The 18,185-nt window shown below is 39.7% G+C and overlaps 1 protein-coding gene across 1 annotated transcript in view; it reads right to left on the reverse strand.

Moving 5' to 3' along the window:
• Positions 1-18,185, reverse strand: part of SYNJ1 (synaptojanin 1) — a 71,670-nt gene that overhangs the window by 50,265 nt on the left and 3,220 nt on the right. Inside the window, 7 exon segments of the mRNA XM_048492366.1 lie at positions 1,836-2,005; positions 4,039-4,135; positions 5,038-5,099; positions 6,589-6,672; positions 9,387-9,612; positions 11,582-11,849; positions 12,637-12,723. Coding sequence (XP_048348323.1) covers positions 1,836-2,005; positions 4,039-4,135; positions 5,038-5,099; positions 6,589-6,672; positions 9,387-9,612; positions 11,582-11,849; positions 12,637-12,723 — 994 coding nt within the window.

The following is an 18,185-nucleotide window of genomic DNA, read 5'->3' on the forward strand; positions in this document are numbered from 1 at the left end:
ATTCCTTCAAAATGTGGTGTTGGAGGAGAGTTTTACAAATACTGTGAATCACTAATAACACAAATAAGTGGGTTCTAGATCAAAGCAAGCCTGAGCTGTCCATAGAAGCCGAAGTGACTAAACTGAAGCTATCACACTTTGGACTACAGAAGGACTCTTGTCTTTTTCAAATGACAAGAGTCACTGGAAAAGACAATCATACTTGGAAAAGTTGAAGGGACCAGGAAAAGAAAGACAACCCAACATGAGAGGGATTGACTCTATTTAAAAAGCCATGGTCCTCAGTTTGCCAGATCAGAACAAGGCTGTTAACAATAGAATGTTTGGGAGGACATTGATTGATAGAATCCGCCATACGTTGGAAGCAACTTAACAGTATTTAACACATGAGTAGATTTGAACTAAATGAAGTCAAGTTAAATAATAAAATGAAATGGTTTAGTAATCAAAGATGATTTTAAGCCTGAAACAAAGATTTTATTAAAAACTAGAGTACCCTGCCACACGTTGCTGTGGCTCAGTCTGGTGAAGTGGAAAGAAAGAAAGAAGCGAGCAATGGATTCTAACAATGTGTCATTGCACAATGCTTGCCAAGGGGAGGGAGGGAGCAAGGGGTCCTGGCTCCCCTCCCTCTCTCCGTTCTCCTTGCATGGCACCCCTCCCCTCCCTCCCTCCCGTTCCCCTTCCTCTGCTAGGGTGGGTGGCCCACATGTGTCCAGTATGGCCGGACACCCGTCCCTTTCCTCCCCTTCCCTTGCAGAGCGAAGTGTGTTGTTGCTGTTGGCGTCCACCAGATAGAAAGCTGTTGCAGAACCATGGTTCCAACTGTTGTCATAGGTGTGGCATGCTACACAATACCTCTCACAGTTAGGCTGAAAGCAGCACCCCTAAAAGAGATGTGTGTATGAAAGGGTATCCGTTTCTACTTGACTTTTGGTTCCTGTGGGGGGGGGGGGGAGAACTGGGCAGAACGTAGCTTGTTATAATGGTTTATCTGGGACAGGTGTGGTACATAAGCTAAGTAAGTAGCTTAAAACACACTGGGAGCATGAAGAGCTTCACGATTCAATGTTCAAATTTCCAGAGCATTTGGGTCAGCAAACCCGGCCCTCCCTCACGCTTCCCCTTCCCTCAGCTAGGAATGTGGGTGGAGCCATGTCCGAGATGGCAGACCCGTCCCTTTCCTCCAGGTGGCAGGGGTTTTCAAAGAAGGCATGGTTGTTTCCTTTTATCAGAGATTGTTGCTTTAATGGCCAGCAGATGAAGCTGTTGTGGAGACAGAACTGTGGTTCCAACTGTCTGGGTGTGGCATGTACGCAATAACTAGCACAGTTGTGACATGTACACAACAGGAGGTGTGAAAACAGTATGAAAACCTGGTGCTTAGCAGAATCTTTGATGTTGTGTGAAAATTTCAAAGCAATCAGTCCAGGCATTTCGGCGTTAGAGCATCAGTAACAAATACACTGTTAGCTTTATATATATATGGATGTGTGAAATATCATTAAGGCAAAGAACTCTGTTTATTTCTTTGGTGTAAGTTCCCCCATCTTTCTTTAACAGTTCCCTGCCTGAGACAGAAACCATAGTTAGTGCTCTTAACCATGGTTAAAATTACCAAGGCAAGAAAGCAAGGAATTCACATCAGAAAGGGAGCATGAATGCATGTGAAAGCCATGTTACCTAACTGTACAAGAGCAAAATTACTCACTATTTCACTGTTTCACTTTTTAAAAGTCTATCTTTTCTTCAAATATTTCTTCGGTCCTTGGAAAAACAGAGAAAACCTAAATAAAAAGAATTTTTAATTCTGCTAAGTCACAGAAAATACACACCTCTGAACTTCCTTTCCGTCAAAGTAAAAAAATCCACACTCTAAAAATTTCTGGATCTGTGGTTTAAGAACGCTATGTAGCTTTTCTGCCTTCCCACCTTTGACCATTTGATGATAATCAAAGTTCACCATTTTGATGTCATCAGCATGTTCAGATGCTTTCAAATGGCTCTGATGAGATATGAAAGAAAGTGGGAAACAGCTCAGTACTAACAAGAAACGGAGATTAGTATCACAAACCCTAAATATACAAGCAAATGAATTTATTCAACTATCATTTCAATTCTAGTGATATACTTGTAAACCACATTTTCTATCATGTTAATTACTATACATTTGCTTGAATAAAAATCAATCACATTCTACATAGCCTCTTCAGTAACTGATCTACTAGAGTACCTTCCCTTTTATAAAATCTTTTGTGAGAGATATGATGTAGCACTTTGACCTTCATAAAATATACTGGATCACTGGCATACTGCTACTGATATTGCATCTAATTCAAAAGTGCCACTGTACAAGCAGATGAACTTTCACTCATGCAAGGGCCTGTTCATGCTGTCTATGCCTGTCTATCATACATTTCATGCCATACTGCATGATATACTGTTCCTTGGATCTTCCAGACTGTTGAGAGTTGTTTTATTTCCAATATTCTACATTAGGTTTCAACAAAATAAATTGTTCCTATTGACAAAGGATGATTTGTCTCTCCCACCTTCTAATTATTATGAATTCTACTAATTTGAAATTAGACAGAGATTCCATGCTTATCTGTAGACTCTTCTGGTCCTTTGAATGTCTATGAATAATATGTGATTTTCACTTATTAAATTGTGCAACTACTTTGCTTCAAACTTCCCTTTATCAGCATAGAATTTTACAAAAATTTCCAATACACAATAACTCTGGAGCTAGTTCCATGAGTCCAAAACACATTGATTTAGGTTTAACAACATCTCACTCATGAAGCATAACAAACTGCTTTTGAAACCAAAGGTAGTTTCAGAAGCAGTCTGCAAATAAACAGGATGATCTGCAGTTCAAAAAGACCTGACATTGACTAGTACAAACTTGTTGCAAGAGTCTATAGTCCATTATGCATGGAAGGGGTACTTCAGGACTCCCTCCTGGGTGTGCAGTTTTTCTACAGAGATTTCTCCCAGCCTGGTTCTCTTAACTCTGCCCATGAACTTATTCTTCAAGGCACTTATTATTATTCTTAAAGGCACAAATCTCATTACACTCAGTAGTCAAGATTGCTGGTTTAGTCTTTAAATGGCACTTTGAACGATTTTTACTGTTCCAAAAATAATCCCCCTCCCAATGAAAGAGCAAAGCAATTCCCTAGATCACATGGAACTAAAGAAGGGAATACTGTGCTGTAGCTGATATTCCCTCCACTTCTTGCTGCTACTGCCGAAGGTCAGAGCGGCTTGTTATTTCCAAACACTCTCTGTTTGTATCTCAATGTAACCATAGAGGTCGATATGAGGTTGGTGTGTTTTGGCTAAGTGTGAGTGTGCTTCTTTTCTTTCACATGAAGGAGCTGGCAACATGTAAGGGAGGGGGTGATGGAGAGGGTATGGATAGCAGTGGGAGGGGGAAGGCTGACTGTGGATGGAGGGAAGATGCCCAGGGCAAAGCTGTGCTCTCTGGAAAATCTGCCAGTTTTGGATGCAAAGCAAAATTAAAATCATGGTAGAAATGTTCTTGCTTCCTGCAGAAAGAATGAAAAGTGAAAGCGGGGCTTGAAGAAGTACATCTGTACAAGAAATTTTGCTGCAACAGACATTTTCCCCCACCACGCAGCAAACACGTTGTGCATAATTGGCCCATGCTTCTTTTTATTTGAGACAATGTCTTTTGGAATGAAGTATGTCTAGACTGCACTGGTGCCAAAGCTCTCACCACCTCCTACTGGTAAAGCTGCACTTACATCTTGGATTACCGCTTCATATTAAAGATGATGTTAAGAGCTTCCTTGCCCCCATAGGGGTTCTAGATATCTTTTACTACTGATAATGGTTTCTTCTATAAAAGGCAATTCTGCCTCAAGGCAATATTTATTAAGCAAACCAACAGGGTTTTTTTTGCTTATCCTTCTTGAAGTATCTGTACTCCTTAATCAGCAGCTATGCCTGTTTGGTCCTGATAATCATTACTGTAATATTCAAAAACATTAATTTATAACAGGGTCATACCTGAAATGCTTTGCTAAGCATATGCTCTCCTTCTTTTGACCCAAGAAGATTGACAATTATTTGACCACCGTATCTATTTTTAAGGGTATAAAAATGTCTACAAGACAAAAGCAGCCATAATATTTGAGGTTAATAAATGATTAGCACCTAAAATTCTGATGCCAATATTTTCAGTTGCCACAACATATCAAACCTAAGAGAAGCTAAATAAAAAAACTAATAAAATAAGAAAAAGCCCAAAATATTGCATTTATACAGGACATAAGAACATAAGAACTAGCCTGCTGGATCAGACCAGAGTCCATCTAGTCCAGCATTCTGCTACTCGCAGTGGCCCACCGGGTGCCTTTGGGAGCTCACATGCAGGATGTGAAAGCAATGGCCTTCTGCTGCTGCTGCTCCTGAGCACCTGGTCTGCTAAGGCATTTGCAATCTGAGATCAAGGAGGATCAAGATTGGTAGCCAATTGGTAGACACAGTTTGCATCAAACACAGAATCTGCTCTTAATAGAAATTATGCAGATGCTCAGCAAAAAAAGTAAGATGAAGTAAAATTATACTTCCAAAACTTAAGAATCTTATTTTAAGCTTCTTGAATTCATTTATAAGGCACGCACTATACATGCTTGCTGCTAGAAAGTGCCTTCAGGTCGCAGCTGACTTATGGCAATCCTGTAGGATTTTCAATGCAATAGATACTCAGAAGTGATTTGACTTTGGATGCCTATGCATAGTGATCCTGGACTTCCTTGATAGTCTCCTACCCAAATACTAACCATGGCTGACCCTAGTTAGCTTACGAGATCTGATGAGATTGGGCTAGCCTGGGCCATCCAGGTCAGAGCATGCATGCTTAGTATTTTATAAAAGTTCTATTGGACTGCTCATAAGCTTAAAAGCCTTTGCAGAAATATGGAAAGACAGCACTTTCCCCAGTATCATTTATTACAGTATTGAAACTGAAAAGCTACTGCTAGAAGGGAAAAACAGAATTTTTACCTATCAAAGGCAGGTGCGTTTGCTTCAAATCCTCTTGACATTCTGACACGATGAGATCCCACCTTGGATGGAATTACATAATTGAATTAGTTGTTTCATACATGACTTCCTGTCTACTAAAAAGCCCTTCAACATTTTTAGGATAGCTTCTAAAATCTCTAGGCAAGGGGTCCTTAACCTTCTTGAGCTAATGGAATCCTCAGAATTTTGAAAGGGAGAGTTGAGCAATTCGTGAAAATGGCTGCCACAGGAGGTGCAGGCAAACCTAAAATTGCTTCCACAGAAGGCAGAGCTAAACATAAAGCCTTTCTCCTTGATGCACAAAGAATTGTAGACGAGGAATAAAATCTCAGGAGAGAGGGAGAAAATTTCCTGTAAAATAATGTCCTGTGATGTGTTATATAGAGATCACTGCAGGGTGGATAAAAATCAACTATGGGGAAAAATTGAATTTTTAAAATTTAAAATTGATTCTTTTCATAGAATTTGAGGGGGAAAAAATCTAAAAATAGTTTAAATGGTTTTCTATTTAAGATACATGATAATCTAAAGGTTATTCCTAATGAAAGAAGGATTAATTTTTCATTATAGAGCATAAAACTGGATATTCATGCAATTTTTTAATTTTTTTGGTAAAGGAATTCAATTAATCTGTTCACAATGTCACTCTCTTCCAGAGATTTCTATAAGATTATTTTGGGCAGTTTTTTCATTTAGAAGATATGCTTGGTATTGCAGTTCTCAAAACTGAATTTTTGTCCACAAAGATAAGATGCCTCTTCTTCACAGTAAGAGGTTATAAAAAAGTTGTGAAAAACATGTTAATTGCATTGCTCCTTTGCAAATCTATTTACAGAGAATAAATCCCTTACCTCTTAAGTGCTAAATTTCAAAAAGTTCAATGAATAGAGGATTGTCGAAGGCTTTCATGGCCGGATTCAACTGGTTGTGGTAGGTTTTCCGTGGGTTTTCTGTGTGAAACAGACTTTTCTCTGTGATATACCTCTGAAGATGCCAGCCACAGATGCAGGCGAAACATTAGGAACAAGATTTACCAGACCATGGCCACACAGCTCGGAAAACCCACCACAACCAGAAGAGAAGATTGTTTGAAATGGAATAGATCTTCATAAGGAGCTAAGTGGGAGGAGGAAAGGGGAAGCAGTAAAAGTGAAAGTTGAGCAGAATATTCCACAAGTCTTGGGATCTTTGTGTGTATAGCCTGCGATTTATCATATTTATTATTCTTCACCAGGGGAAAAAAATTATAATGGCAGCAGGCCATAAAAGAGACCAAGTTTGGGAACATCTTAATGGCTAAAGAAGGCATTTTTCTCAAAATGAAACCTCCATTTGGTTGTAAATATTATGTAGAAAACTATTATTTAAAACAAGTCTTGCTGACTAGTGCTTTAAACCACAATGTAAGTTGATCTGACTTAAATCAAATCCATCCTGAATCACTGGGACTTAACTCTTGAACAAACAAGTGAACGACAGTAGTTTATGGGGGGATAGTTTATAACAGGAAAAAATATACAACCCTCATACCTGTAAGCCAGGTTGCTCCCAAAATAACGGAACAGATCCACGAATTTGTATGAAGGAGGACACGCTTTCATCAAGGAATATCACCTAAACCACCCCCACAAAATGCGATATTAGTCTTCTCAAGCAGATTCACACATCTCTACTTATATAATTAACTTTACACAAGATCGTGCACCAATTCGTCTATGTCAAGCTCTTGCATTTTTAAAACTTGATCTACAGTTTTGGGCTAAACAGGAAATTAATGCCGATAAAAAACCCCATTTCATCAGTGTGTGATTTTTAAAAGGTTTTCCCCCCTAAAGGCTTTCCCCCCTAAATGTATCATTTAAATAATGCCAGCTACAGTCTGATGAGAACACATGTATAGTATTCCAGTACTTCATCTATGATGTATACATATCATAGTGCCTTTACAAGCCACATTTAGTTGCCATGCATTTATAGTGCATTTAATTTATCTTATTCCTACTCTTACCCATGGGAAAGGCTGATCAACTGATCTTTAAAATAATCAACTGATCTTTAAAATAATCTATAAAATAAATTATTAAAAAATCGATAAAAATAATCTGATTATTTTAAACCTCAAAAAACAGCCTGATCTGCCACTTCCATGCATTCCTCAGTAACACTGAGCACTGCAATGTGCTCCTTGAGGAACTGTTGTTCAAGATGCTCAGAAATGACAAGTGGTATATACAGTGCAATTGTCAGAATTTTAAGTGAAGCTCACTATACAGAACATGTAACTCTGGTGAGGCCGCTTTCTTCTGGGGGGGGGGGGCGGTGCAGAGGCCACCTTCGGGCAGGTTTCACTTTCACCGGCCGGACAGCTGTTGCGGCTGCTGCTTCTGCTCCCCCTCCTTCTCCTTGCTCCTTCCCCCTCCCTTCTTCGACCTTGGCGGTGTTCGACTTCTGATAAGCGAAACCCATCAAAAAATCCCCTGCGTTGCCAACTCCAGGGCTGAGCTGGGGATTCTGTGGTTTGTTTCGAAATTTTTTGGGCGAAAGGCTGGTGCTGGCTTTTTTTCTCTTCCGGCCCCTGGAAGAGAAAGCCAGCATAACCATTAAAATCAGGCGCAATCCCAGCTTCCTTCTTTAACTTACGAAACCACAGGTTCACTATCAGAAATCAACAACCAGCTTGCGCGGCGGTGGGGCAGCGGAGGCCGCTTTTTCTCTTCCTGGGCGGTGCGGAGGCCGCTTTCTTCTCTCTGGGGTGGCAGCACGGAGGCCGCTTTTCTCTTAGGGGTGGCGGCGCGGGCCATGCGCTTTCTTCTCTGTAAAGTGGCGGCGGCGCAGAGGCCGCTTTCTTCTCTCGGGGGGGGGGGGGCGGCGGCGGCGGCGCGGAGGCCGCTTTCTTCTCTGGGGGGGGGGGGGGCGGCGGAGCGGAGCCGCTTTTTTCTCTGGGGGTGGCGTGACATCTTTCTTCTCGGCGGTTAGCGCGGATGCAGCCTTCTGAAGGCGGCAGCGGCTGGCGGGTGACGCTTTCTTCTCGGTCGGGCGGCTTGCGGCGGCAGTCTCTCTTGGAATCACGCTGCCCAGGAAGAGCGTGGAACGCTTCCACAGGCTCTAAAGAGGCTGCCGTTTGCGGCTTCAGCGAGCATGAGTTCCCGACCCCTGGTCTAGCCAAACTCAAAGTGCTGCTTTTTACTTTTAAAACCTTAAACATTCTCATCTCAGAATACCTGAAAGGCTACCTCCTCAACTATTAACAGTGCAATTCAAAAAAAAAAAAAAAAAAAAAGGGGGGGGGGGCTAAACTGCTAATGAGGCAACATGGCCCCTACCCTGACATAAATGCCACTTATGCCAGAGTATGATGGTGTAAAGATCACTCATGCCAATGCAGGCAAGCTGCAGGGTATTGGTCCCTTCCACATATGAGGAATAATGCACTTTCATAATTGTTTGCAAGTGGATTTTGCTGTCCCGCACAGTAAAATCCAGCTGCAGAGTGCATTGAAAGTGGATTGAAAGTGCATTATTCTGCATGTGCGGAAGGAGCCATTGTGATGCCCAGGCACCAGCAGAGCCACGGTGCCACCACTCCTCCAGCACCAGTGCCTCCACTGGCACACAACAGGGCATTTCTGGGAAAGAGCTGCTTCAGTCAGTTTCCCGAGCCCTTTCAGCCTGGGAATGCCGCTATTTACCAGCACAGACTTACACTGGCAAAAAGGTAGGCACAGCCCATTGTTTTGCATGCAGGGAGGTCAGGGAAGCATCACTTTTGGCTTGCTGGCTAGGGTGCATCAAGCTTCTTAGGAGGTGGCATGGCGCTCTGTCCCCAGCCATGCTGCAACTACCCCCGCCTTTCAGATGGCACTATAAACAACCAAAACCTTGACTGAATCCTTGACAGACTCCTCACCTCTCCATCCTCAGAAATTTGTACTCAATTCAATTCAGAACAAAGGATTACACATGTCTTCTATTGAGATGGGCGTGGTTCCTGGAGTGCTCAATATTTTTATAAGTCTCTGATGTTTGATTTATTTCTTTATAGTTTTAAACCACAGGAGAGACTTGCAGGAACATGTCGTCATCTGAGCCCTGAAACAGCCCTTTCTGTTTTCATATTTGAGCATCACAATTTAGAATGGTTAGAAGAAAGAAAACCATTCACCACAAACGCAGGTTTGCTATTTACAATATGATACATCCAAGTTATGCTAGTATCAAATAACCAGCCAAATATAATCCCCTAGTGCTTTACTCTGCATTACTAACCCTCAGTTTATACATTTCAGTCATATTATCACAAATAAGCAATACAGTACACTTATTCATACCTGCTCAGTTTCAACAAAATTGGCCACATGACCATCATCATTTGTTCCTCGAACATTAAATCTGGTTCCAGCTCGTTCACAGCTTAGTCGTGAAATAATGCATGCCTTTGCTTGTTTGTGTGCTGCATAAATTGTTCGAATCTCTACACCTCCACACATGAGGCGCAACAACCAGTCATCACAATTCACGCCATAATGTTTCAGATGCAGATGCAGAGATTGGTTCCTATTGAAGAAGTGATAAAGCATCAGTAAAATGATCCGGGGAAGTACAGTTCAGTTAATTTATTTTCACTGTGCATGCCAACTGCTTCTTCCAACAGCAAAACGACAGCATGGATGAGAATGTCATACAATGCAAATGTCCAGGTATCTGCTTAACTATTTAAAATTATCTGAACTTAACTCTTGGGAAACTAAAGAGATCACATAGGGGAAGGCTCCCACACGATCAGCGGTTCTTTCATTGCGGAAAGATACAGAAGCCCTATGAAATAGACACAGCGTTATAGTCCTGGCCAGTAACCAGAAGGAGGACGACTTTGTGCTCCCCTACTTCAGATGGTTAGCCAGATATTGATCATGAGTGTTTAGTGCTGGAGAACTCACCAAGATATTACATTGTACAAGTCAAGCCATTAGACTTCAGTCCAAAGTGTAGCCTGTTAAAAAGATGTTGGGTGGGGGAGTTTTCACAACATGTGGCCTGCTGCCCCATAATTGTGCACTTTTGACCCCTAGTTTCTATTTTCAATTTTCACCTTTCAACTGCCTCCACAGCTGGCTACTATTAACTCTACCATCTTTAGTTACAATCTAACATTATCTCTGTTTTTCTTCTACAGGTCCAATAATGGTTCAAGACTTTTACCCCACTCCAGCAAAGTACAGCACACAAGACACTAAAGTGAAAAGGCATGCCAATACACACACATAAGCCACATGTTCACAATGAAACTGTTTGATCCTGGTGCCTTGCAAATTCTTAGAAACTTTTTTTGGACTTTACAGTCTGTACGTAGATTCATTCAAGAGCCCACAACCAAGTGTGATCCTTCTCTTAAGAACAATTTAGTGAATTTTCATATAGAAAATAGGAAATCAAACACTACAAACCTCCAGAAATGTCAACATACTTCCATCTGATTAAAGTAGATCAGAATGCAATTGGGTCAGATATATATGAACATGCAGATAATTCTTAGGTTTATATGCAGAATCCATCATTGCAGCATACAAGAAACTGGATCTAAGCACAGAACTGAAAATTCTACTTTCGCTTTTTGAATATGTGTCAGTTTAAGGCTACAAAGGTTGCTTATTCTTTGTAACAGTTTTTTGAATATCTTGAGCAAAAACATATATGTATGTGGGAGAAGGGCACCAATCTGGCTAAATGAACATTACTCAGGCCCATTCAAACTGTCTAGCTTAGTTTTCACAACCACAAGAATTAGAAACTTGCTTCTTAAAATGTTGCAATTTTAAGAAGCAAGATAAGAAATTCTGTGCCCTTGTGCTGCAATTCCACGCTATATGGTCAAGTCTCATATTTTAGACAGGAAATGAATGTAACCATTTATTCTTGCATTACAACACTAAAAACAACAATTCAAAGATAGACCAAACCTGTATAATCAGACTCCTGCTCTCGGATAATATGTCTCCTGTATTATCTGCATTCCATGTAAATTTCACTCCCAGATGGGCAAACAACATTTCCATAATAGGTAAATACAGCTTTGCAAAAAGGTCTTCTCTTTGTTACATGCAAATTGTACGATAAATACAGTATTGTGTGTGTGTGTGTGTGTGTGTGTGTGTGTGTGTGTGTGTGTGTGTGTGTGTGTGTGTGTGTGTGTGTGTGTGTGTGTGTGTGGGCAAAGTAAATGGTTGTTTTCTAGCTTGAATCGTCTCAGATTCTAAACTAATACTCAGCAACCCATGTTTCATGATAAATTTTAGTCAAGACTCAGTAACTTCCTTCCATACTATGCAGTATGGCACTGTAGGGCTGACTTCATCAAACTGGTCTTCCCATTGAAATCCTCAAGTCTTTTTATTTCTGTTACTACAAATAACTTTTTATTTCTGTTACTACAAATGCAATTTCATGCAATGATGAGAAATTTGACACGAGTCAAAATACAGATGCACACATAAGGTGTCAGGCCTCCTAAAACTTATCAACTCACCAGAAGAACCTGTTATCAGTGCTTTGCTCTTGCATGCTACGGTGGGCATTAAGACTAAGATCTAAACTGACCCCAGTAGAAGACCATGCAAAATAAAAGTTTCCTGAGTTCAAAACTTTGCGCACTTCAGAGATGCGTTCTTCATCAGATGGATCGATTCGAAGTGATATTAAATCAGTGGAAGTAACACGAAAAACTTCAGATTCTTGAATCTTGCCCACAGACATACATCCCGTGACAAGAACTAGGTAATGTAGCAGTGTTTCTCCTGCAAGAGATAAGCTTAGTTGAATTATTATAGTTTAAACTTTCACACAGGTTTTTCTTTGGCATTTTCTAGTTTTCATATTCTCTAACACACAGCAGGTGTTATTCTACATTTTTTGAATGTGAGAGAATTGTCAGCGTGAACGTTAAAACTGCATTTTTAGGTAATTGTCCTTATGCATAGTTCTAAAACAAATGTCTGTTTGTTCTATGATTGATAATGCTCATAAGAAACAGATTACTGTGGATCCAGAAAAAAGTATACTTATATGCCTTGTGAGCCTAAGAGGAGAATGCTTAATTTGCAATAGACCACAAATCAAAAAGAATCTAGAGCCGTGGTGGCGAACCTTTGGCACTCCAGATGTTATGGACTACAATTCCTATTTCCTATCCGCAGGGGCTGATGGGAATTGTAGTCCATAACATCTGGAGTGCCAAAGGTTCGCCACCACGGCTCTAGAGCATATATACATCAGGACACTATCCTCCCCCACCCCCCGAAAACAGCAGCCTTTCTACTTGCCATGGTAGATCCAAATATACCTGAAATGACCAGACTTCATGATAAGTTAGCCATTTGGTACAGAAGAAAGCAATTCAGAAAATCCTAATCACTATCAAGTAACAAACACTGATTTCCTGCTTGGCACAAAGAACTAGTTATTCATTTGAGATTATACATCAAAACGGGGCCCACAGAAATCAGACATGACCAATCTGAAAAGAAAGTTTATGACTATTATTTAACTTTAACAAAAAGCTTTTCCCAAAACTAATTTACTCACCAAGATTTAACCTTAATACACCCAGAAGTCCATATGCATCCATTACCTTGGAGTACATGTTCTTGATTGCCTCTTTCTCTGCAGATGCTGTTAAATAAATGCCAGAATTGAGAGAAGATTTTCACTTATAAATACTTCTTAGAATTCTTCTATGCCTTGGCTCTGAATATTTTAAATTTAAATTGCTTCTAACACCAGAAAAAAACATTTATGTCACTGACAGAACAATAACTTCTTAAACAAAAAGTGGAACTACTTTTGCTCCAGAGGACACACAAAGTTCATGGTCTTCCACAATTTACCTAATACCATAATAGGTTGATTTCAACCCTCCAAGTTACCACAACAAATATTTTCCACTTTAATTTCATCTTTCTTAGAAAGAACTCGGGATTGTATGCATGGTTCGGATCCCCTCCCCTTTTATTCTGACAAGTAGGTTTGGTGTTATACATGAGGACAGTGTGGAACAAGGTCATTCACTAAACTTCTGCAACAGAGTGAGTATTTGATCTCTCCTTGAAACAAGACCAGTCACTATACTACACTAGCCCTTTCAAATATTACACTGGCATCAAAATAATTGTTTCAGGTATGCCCAAAGATTTAGGCATTTTCTCTCAGATTCTGAACCCCCAAGTCCCATGCTGTATCACAATTCCTCTCAGTCTCAAATGTGGTGAATTATGTGATATGGAACCTGTTTGAGAAATTCAAGCTCAAGTAATCTCACCTGAAGTATGTAGAACTAGTCCTATAATTCTTTGGATCCCAGATCAATACTTTTAAGAAAAAAAAACTAGTATCAGCTAGTAATTTTGGAGGGGTTTTTTTTTTTTTTTGGACAATGGCAATAATATGTGAAATAACCAGTTGTATCAGCACCTACTACTGAGAACAAGTGGGGACCCACAAATAAATATTGCAGACTGTTTTGTGTTTGCCTGTCAGCTGCCTTATATTATTTACTTACAGTCTGTAATCTATCTTTCCCACAAAGATTCAAGGTAGATGGCACAATGTAAGTCAATTCCAATAATAGAATGAGATATCCAATAAGCCTTGTATGTACTGCTCGGATCAAAAAGAAAACTATGGAACTGGAAGCAAAGTTTCCAGTGGCACAAGGCTAAAGATTTTTTTTTCTTTTTCTGGTTTTGAAAAAAAGATGACATCACTTAGAACAGGGGTCTGCAACCTGTGGCTCTCCAGATGTTCATGGACTGCAATTCCCATCAGCCCCTGTCAGCATGGACAATTGGCTATGCTGGCAGGGGCTGATGGGATTTGTAGCCCATGAACATCTAGAGAGTCGCAGGTTGCAGACCCTTGACTTAGAACAATAGGGCAGTTTTCCAATGACTGAGTTGCTATTTATGTTACCAAATAGCTAGGTGGTTGTATCCCATCTTCCGAAACAGCAAACTAGACCTTAAATTTCACAAAGCTCATAAACCAAGCACTATACAAAGACAGAGCCACACATAAGGAACAAATTATGAGAAAAATATTTTATTTTACAAACTTTCTATCCTGTGTTTCTGCCTTCACATGGGCCACAAAAACAGTTACCAAAAAAATTTAAATCACATTTTAAAACAATTAAATCCAACACAAAACCTATGGCACAGCCTTGCATTACACAGGGTCATTCTGATTTTATCTGATGTGAGGCGTGGAAAGACTGATCACTGTGGCCAGAAGCCTGGAGACAGGCACCTGCCCCTTTAAACCTTGATGCCTTGAAACTGAGATCTAGAATGAAATAGCCATGTAATGCTTGGTGGTATAGCAAGGAAGGAGTCTGCTCCAATCCTGCCCTCTATATTCAAGTTTAGCTGCTTTTGATCTTTTTTCCACGCGAAAACATCAATCAGAGATGGAACACTCAGTACCAACTGATGATTTACATGACTCTGCTGGAAAGACAGGCAAGGAAATGAGCTATCCTCACAGGGCTATCTTTTCCAACTTTGGGAAGCACTCATAGCCCCTTACTGCCTGAGAAGAAAAGATGGGCTGGCACTGAACCTGGAAAAAAAAAACTTGTAAAAATGAGAATTTCTCCTATGTCTTTTTTGTTACAGAAAAAAATAATAAAAGAGGCACTCCTCACTACCCTGACTCAAACTGAGACATTTTTGCAAAACAAAGACTCATCCTTTTGCTTCACAAGGTTTCCTAAGATTACGACATGGACAGTCTCCTAAGACAGAAGAGACCCAGGAAACTATCAGATCTCTTTCCTCTAGGCCCGTGGTGGCGAACCTTTGGCACTCCAGATGTTATGGACTACAATTCCCATCAGCCCCTGCCAATTGGCCATGCTGGCAGGGGCTGATGGGAATTGTAGTCCATAACATCTGGAGTGCCAAAGGTTCGCCACCACTGCTCTAGGCTATCAAGATCATGCAAATCAGGGAACCAGACAAAAACAAAACAAAAAGCCTTCACTTGCTGGCAGAAGACAGCAACAGAAAGGGACAGATGAGTCTCCTGGTCATGGAGTTCCAGGTTTTGCTGCAATGACTGAAAAGACCCACTCCCAAGAGGCCACATGCCTAATCTGAAAAGTGGGTTCCCAAAACAGGGTCTCAGAAGATGATCATAATGGCCAGGTAGGTTTATAAGGACATAGTAAGTCCTTTAAGTATGTTGGTTCCAAGTAACATAGGGCTAATGGTTGAATTACGACCATGAAGTTCCCCTAATTTACCCCCTCCTTTAGCTTTTCAAAGGTTTCATATGTATTCAAAATTCATACTTTCCAACCCAGTATTCATGGTAAACTTTGCCATTTGCAGAGATGATGTGACAGCTAAAAATGAAGATCTATATGCTGGAATACTGTAACATAGACATTTTCATTCTCCCTTCAAAAGCCACAATTTATCCAAAAAAAGCCATGGTTTGCTGTTACACGTCATAAAATCTTATTGAAATTCTATCAGTGTGTACCTACTCTAAATTTTAGGGGGAAAAGGCTATTCCTTGGTGGTATGTTAAGTTCCAACTGTCATTAGACAGAACACATTCCTGTCAACATAATGCTTCTACCTGCCACCTGAACTGGGTACAAAGGAATGTCCTTAGCTCATCAAAATAGACAGTCTGGAAAGTCAAACAGATAAATTATCAGTTTTTAAAAAGTCTTCAGTAGTTCATCTGGGAGCACAGACTGAGGCTGTAGAAGTAGCAATACTAGCATTTTTAACAAGGCAAATCAAGTTTTGCCCTTTTATGGTTCTTATACTTCCAGTATGATTCCAATCTGATAAGATCTTGTCTATCAAAGCAAAGAATAGCAGTTACTAAAATCAGTTCTAAACATCTCTACATGAAAAGGCAACATACAAAGTTCTCTGATTTTTTAAAGCATTCAAAAGGATTAAATATTAAATACTAAATGCTTGTTTTGCATATATGCAGACATGAACTATATATTGTGCTATATCATGCAAGCACTTGTTTCAATTTTAAACATACCCACTTAAATTCAAGGGGCCCTAGAAATTTTACTCTTCCACTTACTTACATTTAAATAATTCAAGTATAGATGTTACACTCCATCAATACAAGTTCAACATATACATTTTAAAACAAAAACTTCTGTTACGACTGTCAAGGCACTCGCCTTAAAGAGTAGTTTGGTGCTGCAATTCCAAAGTGTTATATTTCACTGACAGTTTGGTGCTATCTTCTACTATAGCAGCAGTGGCAGAAGCTTGTCTTGTAACAAATAACAGAGCATATGTGCATTTATGCTAACAAACCCCCACCAATTATTGGGAAAAGTCCCACACATACAATATCGGAAATATTTTTAAGGTTTTGTATGGTAGGTATAATGTCTAAAATAGTTTATTTGGTACATTTTTATTCCAGCCTTCTTCTAACAATTTCAGGGTGGCCTACACTGGTTTTTTCTCTCCCACTTTATTTTTGCAATAGCCTTATGAGGCTGGTTAGGAGGTGAGTGACTAGCCCAAAAAAACTTCATAGGAAAGCAGGGACTGAAATCTAGTTCAACATTCTAATCCATCGTGTATGGGTTATATCTGTATAGCTGTGGTTGGTTAAGGTTCTTAGACTAGGATCTCATACAACCAGGTTTGAAACCTCATTCTACCATATAAGTTCTGAGTGGCCTTGGACCAGATAATATCTCAGCCTAGCCTCACAGGTTTGTTGTTGTAACGATACAGTAGAGATGGGGATAGTGATATGACAATCCACTTTCGGTCCTTATTAGGGAAAACAGCTGGATATCAATAAAAATAATTTAATGTTAAAGCAACAAACTATAGATAGCCCTTTTCTTGTAAATCAGAATTCTCAACAGTGAATTAGATTATATGGTTGCACAAATGGAAGGTGTCTACACAACATGATCTTTCTTGTTCACCCTTTCCACACACAGCTTAAGGTGAATGTGCCTGACTTTCCCTGCTCAATGCAGCTTACAGCGATACGAAACATTTTGTCCATGAAATCCCCTTGCCCTAAGAGGGTGTTTGGGGAACACATGTTCTTCTGGTGGAGGGCAGAGAAGATCCTGTTTTGTGAGCTCCTCCTAGCTGCAATTCTGTAGGATTCAACCCAGTAGTTTGTTTTCAGTTTGGAATCCTAATTAGCAGAGAAAGCACAAACTAGATATATTTGTGGTTGAGATAAAACATAACTTATTACTTCCACTTTTACAGCAAGCCACTCACTAGCCGGACATTCATGAGGAAAGGAAGGATGGCGCAAGCCAAAAGACCCTCCGCATACACATATTCATAAAGCAGCAATCTATCAATTGCTAATATACATGAAGCTAAATGTATTGTGCCAGATGTAACAAATTTTAAAAGTCCCTTAGGACAATTATTTTCAAATACCCTGCTTTGCATTAAGTCACAGGACAATACAAGCATATACTACAGATGTATCTACTATAATCAAGCCTTAGAGCAGAAAGTCAATATCAACACAGATAAGCTGCCAATACTGAAATTGATGCTAAAACAGAACTAACCCAAACAGGAACTTAAAAGCATTAAATGATAAATCAATTTTGCTAAGGCACACAGAGGACAAGTGACTGAAGAACAGGATAATATATACAACGAGTAGGTTTTTGATTGGTTTCATAATACATTTTTATAGAACTTAAAACCAAACATTAATTACTGTAATTAATTGCAAATGGGAGTGAATGTTGAAATTGTTTTTCCCTTTCTAAAGCTTAACACCACTTATAAAAAGAAAGAGTGGACAAATTATTTTGATTGTAATGATCAGTCTCTTGATATGGAGTATAGAATGATGCTTAAATCTATCTGAACAGTATATTTTGTAAAGATAACATAGGCTAGTGGACTTCTTAAAAAAGCAGGAATGTTTGAAGTTCAGACTGTTAAACTCATTAAGAGCTTTCCAAATTACTCACCATGATGGCTTCCCCTTATCATGTTAACTTTGTTAAATAGCTGAATTAATGAACATTAAAAATACTAATGAAGGAAAATCCACCTTTTTACATAGGAGGAAGGAATCATGGCTTG

Source organism: Sphaerodactylus townsendi, linkage group LG04 (genome assembly GCF_021028975.2).
Source record: "Sphaerodactylus townsendi isolate TG3544 linkage group LG04, MPM_Stown_v2.3, whole genome shotgun sequence".
NCBI lineage: Eukaryota > Metazoa > Chordata > Lepidosauria > Squamata > Sphaerodactylidae > Sphaerodactylus > Sphaerodactylus townsendi.